Here is an 11048-nt window from a genome sequence, read left to right as displayed (position 1 = left end):
TGGAACTGCAGTAGGAGCACCAGCTCCCTGATGTGGCCTAGAAGACACACAACTAAATAACGCTATGGACTACTAGGTACTAACGGCCTCGTGCTTGCTGGGGGCTTGGATGGGTTTCGAGTCGCATAAACTTGACTTGGCTACTTTAAGCATGGGCTGTTGACAGCACTAGTAAATACTCCGTACTGCGGCCTGCATTCCATGCTTCGCCTCTAGACCATCTGCACCGTCAGTCAACTCATCGCCTTGTACGGAGTACCTGTAGTCTTTTCCCTCATCCAAACCATAATGGCATGGCGGTCTGCCTGGTTCCATTTGTACATTCTTTTTCCTTTCACTATTCACTTTGTCGGTTGAAGTTTGGGCTCTTTCTGTCCTCCCCCCTACACGAGCATTCATCCTCCCAGTAACATCTGTTGCTTGTCCTCCTTCCACGCGGGTACATGGCACCACCACAACACCCTCCTATCCCGAGACCCTGGTCTGGTCGAGAGACTGCAGTGCTCTCTCCTCACCTGACAGTCGGCGTGACTGTGACTGTCGAGCGCAGTCTACTATCCTGAAAGTACGTCGAGCACTGGGATTGTGTTGGTCGATTTGCTATTTGGGTCCTGCGCTTGCTCTGGCCATTCTTCTTGGGTACGCGGCTGCCTCCCATTCGTTCGCTGGTAAAGCAATGTGTCTCACAGTCTATCATAATAGAACCTCCTCAGCTTATGCCATCCGTCTGCACAATATAAGCATCTACTTCTCCTGCAAGCCGGACGTGTCTGCCTCTTTCGCCTTGCCGCTCCTTGGACTTTCTCGCAATACATTATTGGTTCAGACCGGTTTGCAGGGACTAAGAAAGAGTGGTTGAAAAGGCTTGGGAATCGGTTCTGGGTTCTGTCACACATATATTTCGGCGTTCGCATTCGATTTCCACAATGTCTCCAACACCTCCCGAAGGGCAAGACTCAGACCCGCCCAAACCACCACCAACCCGGCCACGAGCCCCAACGATTAGCATCGACGATTCCGCCGTCTATCAACCTTTTGGGCAACCTTTCAGCGAAGCCTCTGATAGACCTGGACTGTTGCCACGCATACAAACCGCAGGCCTCAACCAGGGCTCCAGCCCGTCGTCTCCCCCCTCAGTTTCTCCTACCGATGTTCGCGCATCATTTGACACTCGCGAATCGCGCCCGACCTCTCCACACAATGTTTCGTCTCCCAGAGCCCAGTTCCTGGATGGGCCATCCCCTCAAACCTTCCTTTCCGTTCCTGGATCCAGGGCAAGGGCACCGTCTCTGGAGTCGGAACTGTCTCCTACGTCTGAGTTTGGCGGAGATACACAGATAGCATCGAGTACATCGGGGTTGGACGAACAAATGAGCAAGGGCTCGTTCAGTAACAACGACGAGGTCATGAACGATGCGGAGGCGCTGAGACCGGATCCTGGAACCGAGGCCGATTTTCAAGTTGAAAACAACAAGTTCGCTTTCACCCCTGGCCAGTTGAACAAAATGATCAACCCCAAGAATCTGGCGGCTTTCCATGCTCTGGGTGGTCTGGCTGGGTTGGAAAAGGGATTGCGGTCGAATCGTCATAGCGGTTTGAGCGTGGACGAAGCTGGCCTAGAGGGGGCAGTCACCTTCGAAGCGGCTGTGCAAGCGGGTGTGGAATCCGAGGAGAAGTACGGGACCGTTAACAGAAGCAACACCGCCGGCTCGATGACCGCTCCCGCCAAAATATCCGAGACTTCGTTTGCCGACCGCAAGCGCATCTTTAAGGACAATCGACTTCCGGAGAAAAAGGTCAAAACCTTTTGGCAACTGGCTTGGATCGCCTACAATGACAAGGTCCTTATTCTCCTCTCTGTGGCGGCTGTCATATCTCTCGCCTTGGGGATTTATCAAACCGTCCGGCCTGCTCCATCCGAGGCGCATGAGGCTCATGTCGAATGGGTAGAAGGTGTGGCAATCATGGTCGCCATCTTTGTCGTCACCTTTGTCGGGGCCCTAAACGATTACCAGAAAGAACGCCAATTCGTGAAGCTGAATCGTAAGAAGGAAGAGCGCTCGATCAAGGTCATTCGTTCCGGTAAATCACAGGAGATCTCCGTTTACGACGTGCTGGTCGGAGATGTAGTGTACCTCGAGCCAGGTGATCTCATTCCAGTGGATGGTGTCTTCATTCAAGGTCACAACCTGAAATGCGACGAATCTTCTGCGACTGGTGAGTCTGATATCATTCGGAAAACCGCAGCTGATGACGTCTACCACGCCATTGAAAACCATCAAAATTTGAAGAAAATGGATCCCTTCATTCTTTCGGGCGGGAAGGTCACTGAGGGTATTGGTACCTTTCTCGTGACATCTGTGGGAGTCAACTCCAGTTATGGCAAGACGTTGATGTCTCTACAAGACGAAGGGCAAACGACACCTCTACAGTCGAAATTGAACGTGTTGGCCGAATACATTGCCAAATTGGGGTTGGCCGCAGGACTATTACTTTTTGTGGTGCTCTTCATCAAGTTCCTGGTTGAACTCAAGAATATGGATGGTGGTGCCCAGTCGAAAGGTCAACGCTTTCTTCAGATCTTTATTGTTGCTGTTACCATTATCGTGGTTGCAGTGCCTGAAGGTCTACCATTGGCTGTTACTCTTGCTCTTGCCTTCGCTACCACCAGGATGCTCAAAGACAACAACCTGGTGCGACTTCTCAGGGCGTGTGAGACCATGGGCAATGCAACCACCATTTGCTCGGACAAGACCGGGACATTGACACAAAACAAGATGTCTGTGGTTGCCGGCACGCTTTCGACTGCCTCCAGATTCGGCGACAAGCAGGTCCCAATGGATTCTACTGGTACCCCCAACAAGAAACCGGAAGGCCGAAGCAACGCATCTAATGATGTTTCCCCGGCTGAGTTCATGGCTACACTCTCGTCGGACACCAAACAACTGCTCCGAGATTCGATCATACTTGACTCCACGGCTTTCGAAAGCGAGGAGAACGGCAAACGGGTTTTCATCGGGTCAAAGACTGAGACTGCTCTCCTTTCCTTCATTGTGGATTATCTCGCCATCGGACCCATTAGTGAAGAACGAGCTAATTCAGAGGTTGTTCAAATGGTGCCTTTTGATTCGGGTCGCAAATGTATGGCTGTGGTCATCAAGTTAGCTGACGGCAAATACCGCATGCTAGTCAAGGGCGCCTCCGAAATTCTCATTGCGAAATGCACCAGGATTATCACTGATCCGACCAAAGGGACTGTCGACTCACCTATGACTGCTGACCAGATGGAGGCGTTGAACGACATTGTCAGCAATTATGCTTCTCGATCCCTGCGTACCATCGCACTGTTATACCGCGATTTCAATGAATGGCCCCCACGAGGTGCTGCTTCACCAGAGGACAGGAAACAGGCGGACTTTGACAAGGTCTTTAAGGACATGGTCTTCCTTGGCGTGGTAGGCATCCAAGATCCACTGCGTCCTGGAGTCACGGATGCTGTTCGTGACTGTCAAATGGCAGGCGTGTTTGTTCGCATGGTCACAGGCGATAACATCATGACGGCTAAGGCTATTGCAACCGAATGTGGCATATATACGCCGGGGGGAATAGCTATGGAAGGGCCGGTCTTCAGGAAGCTCAGCTCCAAGCAGTTGAGTCAGGTCATTCCCCGCCTGCAGGTACTCGCCAGATCCAGTCCAGAAGATAAGAAGCTACTCGTTGGTGTTCTGAAAAGACTTGGAGAGACTGTGGCGGTCACTGGCGATGGTACCAACGATGCACCTGCCCTGAAGACGGCCGACGTGGGCTTCTCCATGGGCATTGCAGGAACAGAGGTCGCAAAAGAAGCATCCGCCATCATCCTCATGGATGATAACTTTGCATCAATTGTGAAGGCTATATCATGGGGGAGGGCTGTCAACGACGCTGTGAAGAAGTTCCTTCAGGTATGTCTTTGATTTTGGACCACAGTGAACGTACTGATCAGGTTACAGTTCCAAGTTACCGTCAACATTACGGCTGTCATTTTGACATTTGTCTCCGCCGTTGCAAATGATGATGAAAACTCGGTACTGACCGCCGTGCAACTGTTGTGGGTCAATTTGATCATGGATACCTTTGCAGCACTTGCATTGGCCACTGACGCTCCCACGCCCTCGATATTGAGACGACGACCAGAGCCTAAGTCGGCACCCTTGATCACCGTCACGATGTGGAAAATGATCATCGGACAGACCATCTATCAGCTTGTAGTGACGCTGATTCTGTACTTCGCTGGAGCAAGCATCCTCTCTTACGGCACCCAAGGCGAAAGGGATCGCCTGCAGAGTACCATCTTCAACACGTTTGTCTGGATGCAAATCTTCAACCAATACAAGTAAGAATAGCTGTACCACCGTCCATTCCCGAGCTTACTGACTATTTCTTAGCTCGCGACGACTGGACAACCATTTCAACATCTTCGAAGGAGTGCTACGAAACTACTGGTTTCTTGGTATCCAGCTCGTCATCATTGGAGGTCAATGTTTGATCATGTTTGTGGGTGGTCAAGCATTTTCAATCCACAAAATCAATGGTGCTCAATGGGGTTACTCGATAGTGCTCGGCGCCCTTTCCATACCTGTGGCGGTGATCATCAGATTGATCCCGGATGAACTCTTCGCCAAACTCATACCAAGCATTCCCCACCGCAAAAAGCGTGGGCCCGAGTTTGTTGTTGAAGATGACGAGGACAGGGTCCGGCATTGGAATCCGGCCCTGGAGGAGATTCGAGAAGAGTTGACATTCCTGAAGAAGATCAGAGGCGGTCGCATGTCAGAGTTGGCATACAAGCTGCAACATCCACGAGATACTTTCATGCCACGCTCACGAAGTCCGTCCCGTTCTCGTTCGAACAGCGAGTTACCCCAGACCCCGGACGCGGAACCGGCTGTGGCTGACACCTCATCGGGCTCACCTTCCACTCCTGAGAGACTTCGACGACGGGCAAGGTCCACCTCCTCAGTTTTCGGACCTGCAGCGGCGATGGCCGGAATTATCGCTGGTAGTGTTGCTGGGGGCTGGTCACCGGTCGAGAGGCGTCCTGAAGAACAGGAGACTGTCCGGTTCATGCGGGCTCGATCCCATTCTGGGGTAGAGGGCACGTCTGGGATGGAAATCCACCCAGCCACACCGGCCGAAGATCCCGTCTTTGCACAAATGTCGCCTAGGAGTGGTGTCCCTCCGAGCCAGGATCCTGAGTTGGCACCTCATTTTGAGCACGGCCCTCCGCATAGTCCCAGTACTGGTCGACCAAGAGGTTCTCACTCCCGGCAGTCGTCGTCCGCCGCCTGATGGCAATATTATTCCAATTTACCACGCAAAGCAGGTGCTGTGCATTGGCACTAAGACTAACAGTTACGCACCCCATCAAGCCCTTTTGGTGTCGCGGCGACGTCGCGACGACGTCGAGGCTCTCTGAAGACCAGTCGCTCATAACTATCACGCGATGGCGCCCGTGTTAGGCAAACTGTCGGGGACTCGATCTGGCACATCCAACAATCAAAGCTGTGTCATGAAAGGATGTTGAGATGTGGTGTGGTGTCCACTATGGCTTTCTTTGAGCGGCCGGCAGCTATAAAGTTGGGCTGTAGCCTGACAGGCAGAGCAGATGCACGGTCCGACCAGATGACTCGCTGAAAATAACGGTGGCAGAGCGCAGGTTATCAAATTGTAGGATACACAGCAGAGGAAAAAGCCCGTAACACATACATAAGTCTACCATGCTGTACAAACAGCACTTTGCACTGCATGGCGCTATGCTCTGGGGGGGTGACGTGCAACCATCTACTCCGTACTACCTAATACCCTCGATATAGGTACCTAGGTAGGTATCCGTGATGCGGCGCCGTGCGCTCGTATTACTGATCAATGCTACCGACCACCTCGTAATTATAGGTACCTACAGAATGTGCTTCTGCCACTACTACTGCAGTGGTGGATGCCTACTGCATAGTAGTAGTATCTACGTACTATCTATTACGTCGGGGCCGCCGGAGGACTGTCCATATCGGTCTGTGTTTGGATCCCTGGGTTCTTAGGCCGAGAGGGGCCGTGAGGCTGAGCCGAGGCAAAAGGGGGATTGGGACGGGCGGCATCCCAGAGGATTAGAAGGACTCCATACTGTAGACCTTTAGGAGCGGGATTTGCCTATACGGAATACGCGTTGCGTACGTAGTGTATCGTCGTATCATCTCTGGCGGGCCAAAAAGGCAGCGAAAATCCAAGCGTTTGACCTGCGCTGTGGCTCCCAACGAAAAGTTATACGGACTAGGCACGGATACTCCGTACACTGTACAGCATCTTCCATGCGAAGCCCAATGCCCAATAATTACCCTCTGTTCCTCGGACCCTTCAGAAGCCCCTAAGCCCCATAATTTCTGGCCTTCCGTCTTTACCATCTTCTGCAACCTCCATCGTTGACATCGGGCGGCGGCCCCGGGTGGCCAGTCGTTTTCCTATCTGCAGAACATGGCTCCAGGCCAGTCGAGGATAAATACTATCCTTTCCTTCTCTCTATTTCCACGATCACCCAGTCTACTCAGCCGGAGATCATTCTACGTTGCATCTTCCACACCGTCAGCGCTCCCCTTCACTTCCCTCCGACACACCTTCCTGCGCCCGCAACACCACCGCGGTCTCTCTGGCTTCCTGACCTCAACAGCACGCTCAGGTGCCCTGCAAAGCCCAGTCCGGCGCTCAAGATCGAGAACAAGTAGTGTCCCGAGTTTCTATTCTACAGGTGCGTCCAAGTTCATTGTCCACGGCGGCAGGCACAACAGTAGACTAAATCCAGTGTAGTTGTCGTTCACAGCAAAGGGAAAGCGCGATTCCGGAGAACAGTCAGCTTCCTGATCATCAGCACCTGCTCCTTCCTTGTCGGAGGCTACTACGCGCTCACCTACGCTCCTCCCATTCTTACGCCGGCTATCATGGGCTCCCTCCCCTCCGACGTCGAGACACTCACACTCTTTGAGCCTCGCGATGCCTTTTCCCGCGACGTGGACGACCATATTAAAAATTGTGCCTTAGCACAGTCCTTACGAGCGAATCCGGACTTCAAAGAGTCGAGGCCACACCTCAAGATTCCGCCTGAAGTCCGGCAACACAATTTGACTGCGGGGACTTTGTCCGGGCCGAATATGCTCGTGGTGCCACCCTACCACTTTAACGAGAAGGATGGCAAATCCATGGTACAGATATTCTATGTGGGTACAGATATTAGTGGCCATCCAGGCGTCGTTCACGGCGGGTTCCTGGCCACAATGCTCGACGAAGGGCTTGCACGGTGTGCATTCCCCGCCATGCCCAACAAGGTCGGCGTAACAGCGAGTTTGGAGATCAACTATCTCAAGCCGACAATGGCGGGCCAATTCCTTGTTCTCAAGGCGAAGACGACCAAAGTAGATGGGAGAAAGGCCTGGGCGGAAGGATGGATCGAAAGCCTCGAAGTTGCTGAAGGAGAAGAACCAAGCAAACTAGTCGAAGCCAAGGCACTTTTTATTGAACCTAAGCATGCAAAGGTCAGTCTGCTTCTTGTCCACCTTCTTCATAGTGAGTTACTGACGCGTGATCCTTCAGTTGTTACAATCACTTTACAAGGCAACGGATTGAAGCCTGGCCCCGGCTTTCAGGCACAATCCTGCATTTTACTCGCTCCATTGCGTGCAAGATTGCAGCTAGATGGGACCGGACCACAACTGCATCTTGGAGTACATATTGGATTTGATAGAGTTTTGGTGGAATTGGACAAGACTTTTTACAGGGCGAGATTAGACGGCATTTTCAGCACTGTTTGTCACCTGCAGACTATCGGGGTTGGGACGGTGTCGCAAACCAATTATGGGCAAGAAGATCTTGTTTAGTGAGGCGACATTGAGGAGAATGGCCCAGACGAGTGCTGGCCCGACATGGACAGAGAACAGTATATGTCTGGCGTCACCCCTGCCCAAAAGTGACTGACATACAGCCTGGTGACCAAGACGGATTCAAGCATTTTGGATTCGGCATCGTTGTCCTTTGTTTGTTCAGTGTGGGGAGGACAAGGCAGAATCAAAATCCATGGGTTGACTGGAACCCAGTTGACAACCTCTTCAAATCTTTCCGTCCAGTCGCCTTTCTCCCTAGAAGCCTAGAGTAAGAGACTTTACCCTTCATTCTTGCTTCGCTTTTCCGAGATATGTGTCCGACACCGCTCATGGCTGAGCGCTAAAGCCACCAAGTCTGCAGAGGAGTAGGTACGTACCTGTGGTGAGCACGGATGAAGCAGCATCAAATACACCCGGAAGAGGTTAAACGCGGAACGGTCTTGGCATACGCAGCTTCCACTCCGGGCTGGCCTGCGCAGTGCAGCTCCAACACTAGTATCGCTCCGGGGTTCGAGGTGATAGCAGGAGGCTCTAGGAGCTGTTGCAAGTAATCCCAAGAAACAACCCAGGATCCGCTACCGAGCTCGGCCTGCGACAGATCAGGCTGATTATGTCTTGAACCTCCTAGCTGAATCCCCCGGCCACTGGATACCTTCCGCCCGGTGACTGCCCGCCCTTGACCCTCAAACATGACGACCAAATACCTCGCCGTGTCTGTTCCTTCTTCAATCACTCCCTCCGGCCACAAGGATGATGCGTTTTCTTCTATACAGAAAACCGTGAACCCTTCCAATGGCGAAGTTTTGCCTTTCCCCGTACCGGAGTTCAAGATTGGAACGCTCGATGCATTACTACAGCAATCGGAAGAGCTGGCCAAACTTGAGGGCACCTGCAACTCCGTGGTGAGCAAGGTTGGGGATACACTGAGGAACATTCTTGATGGGGATGAAGAAAAGATTGCCATGCATAAGAATGTGAATGACAGTATGTCTGCAAATGCAGTAAACATGCTAATCTCGCTTTTGATATGAACTGACCCGATTACTTCACTCTAGAACCTCTCGAACAGTATCTACGAAGTTTCTCATGGAACAAAGTCAAATACCGCGCCGATAAGCCGTTGTCGGAGTTGATTGACCTTTTAACAAAAGTACGGACTCAGTCAGGCCCGGGATTTTGCCGACGTCGCTAACAGCAGGACTTCAGGAAGTCAACTCGATCGACAACGACGTCCGATCCAAATACAACCAATACAACTCGATCCGCACAAATCTCCAGACGCTTGTGCGGAAACAGACAGGGAACCTTTCCACCAAGTCGCTCTTGAGCATCGTCCCTCCAGATGTCCTGGTCAAGGGTTCAGAGCATCTGGACACGCACCTCGTGGCAGTTCCCCTTTCCAGTGTAAAAGACTTTTTGCGCTCTTACGAAACACTCGCACCCATGGTCGTGCCTCGCTCGGCCCACTTCGTGGCCTCCGACGCCGAATATAGCTTATACGCAGTGACACTGTTCAGCAAACATGCACAGGAATTTGTGCATAAGGCGCGGGAGAAGAAGTGGGTACCGCGGGACTATAAGTACAAAGAAGGTGGAAAGGAAGACGAAGTAAAAGAGCTGAAGCGGGTCGAGGCTGAGGAGAAGAGGGTTTGGGGTGAGACATTACGGCTGGGCCGGACAGGCTGGAGTGAGGGTGTTATGTGTCTGGTGCATGTTATCGTTCTCAGAGTCTTTGTCGAGACGGTCCTGAGGTATGGCTTGCCCTTGGATTTTGTATCAGTCTTGATCAAGGTATGTCCCCAGAAGCCCCGACGGTTGGCATTTAGCGAGCCTCGTCTGTCCTTGCCGCTAACGTGTGGGCACAGACCGATTCAAAGCGCGAAAAGAAAGTCCAGCAAGCCCTCGATGCAGAGTATGCCTACCTAGCAGGCAACGCGTTTGGACGGGATAGCAAAGGACGCCTGAAAAAGGACGAAGGCATGGGTTCCGCTGATCTGGTGACTGGCGGCGACCAGGGCGAATACTCGGCTTATGTCTCTTATCAGATCGCCGTGGATTGAGCTGGGCGCAATCGAGAAATCCGCAGGCCTTGAACTGTGGACAAGGTTAAGCGAGCTTGGAGGTCTACTGAACGCACCACCCTTTTCTTTTTGGAGCGAAGCACAGCGACTCGAGGCAAGGATATACCTAGAACAGACAGGGCGCCCGGTGTGGCACATACGAAGAGCTTTGATGAGCCAAGTTAGGAGTTTCCAACGATTTCGAGAGAACGAAACGAGCAAGTAGCCCAAGTCATGACTTGTCAAGATTATTCTATGATTCAGTTCGACCTAGGCTGTTCTGACTACCTAGGCGCGACACGATCACTGTTCAAATGCGCTGCCTGGGGGTTGCTGCTCGTCAACGCATCTCTGGCACCCCGGTAATGAGTGCTTGTTGCTTGTGAATATGATATGCCCTGCTGGATCGAGGCGCTCCTGGCCCCCACCACCCCCGAGGGGACAATGAAATGCAGCACGGATGTCAGACTGGTTGTAGCTTGGCGACACTGGCATCGGATGCCTATGCAGCAGAAGTCTCGGGACACGCTCTCGGATCCGATGTATTCAGATGTGCGAGAAAGACACTGTTGGGCCCGATATGCCGATCAGAGAGAGAGGCTCTCCAAGCACAGTCAAGTCATCAGGCTCAACGCCTCGCCCATAAGCATACGAAGCCCGCCTGTGCTGTAGGTTGAATGGAGTAGTGCTATTGTAAGCTCGCTAGCAGTTGCCAGGTCCATGCTCGTGCGTGTGGGATTTGGGTTCCTCTAGGAAATGTCGAAGTAAATCTGACCGGCGAATTCACGTTGGGACAGACGTTTGTCTCGACTTCGTCGTGTCACATGCTCCACACCGCACCACACTGTTGTTGTCTTGAAAGAACATGAGATAAGCCAGGTCCGTTCGTCGCAGCCTCGCCTTGTGGTGCCATATAGTGGCTTGCCCATCCGTCAGGCCATGTTAGACGGTGGATAGCAAAAGGATCCACAGGTGGTGTTCGGTTCAACCTGTAGCGAGAGGCTATTCGATACGCTGAGAAGGTCTTGCATTCAAGGAGGTCAATGTTGACACCCGGTTCGAGGCAGGTAGGCTTGTGGTCTCC

General features: G+C 52.4%; 3 protein-coding genes across 3 annotated transcripts; all 3 read left to right on the top strand.

The window, feature by feature from the left end:
• Nucleotides 1-926: 926 nt before the first annotated feature.
• Nucleotides 927-5331, top strand: A1O3_09629 (Ca2+-transporting ATPase; the record flags this gene model as incomplete). Its single annotated transcript, XM_007739723.1, has 3 exons — nt 927-3944; nt 3993-4375; nt 4428-5331. The coding sequence occupies 3 exons, from the start codon at nt 927-929 to the stop codon at nt 5329-5331; spliced, it is 4305 nt and encodes a 1434-aa protein (XP_007737913.1).
• Nucleotides 5332-6968: 1637 nt separating this feature from the next.
• A1O3_09628 (uncharacterized protein) lies at nt 6969-7650 on the top strand (the record flags this gene model as incomplete). The annotated part of the gene is made up of 2 exons (XM_007739722.1): nt 6969-7559; nt 7618-7650. 2 exons carry the CDS (start codon nt 6969-6971, stop codon nt 7648-7650), a joined length of 624 nt encoding a protein of 207 aa, XP_007737912.1.
• A 943-nt stretch (nt 7651-8593) lies between these two features.
• On the top strand, nt 8594-9964 carry A1O3_09627 (V-type H+-transporting ATPase subunit C; the record flags this gene model as incomplete). The annotated part of the gene is made up of 4 exons (XM_007739721.1): nt 8594-8888; nt 8960-9054; nt 9111-9695; nt 9770-9964. 4 exons carry the CDS (start codon nt 8594-8596, stop codon nt 9962-9964), a joined length of 1170 nt encoding a protein of 389 aa, XP_007737911.1.
• Between the last annotated feature and the right edge of the window lie 1084 nt (nt 9965-11048).

The sequence above is a fragment of the Capronia epimyces genome (assembly GCF_000585565.1).
Source record: "Capronia epimyces CBS 606.96 chromosome Unknown aczIQ-supercont1.10, whole genome shotgun sequence".
Taxonomy (NCBI): Eukaryota; Fungi; Ascomycota; class Eurotiomycetes; order Chaetothyriales; family Herpotrichiellaceae; genus Capronia; species Capronia epimyces.
The sequence above is the reverse complement of the archived record's forward strand: the minus strand, read 5'-3'. Positions and strand labels throughout refer to the sequence as shown.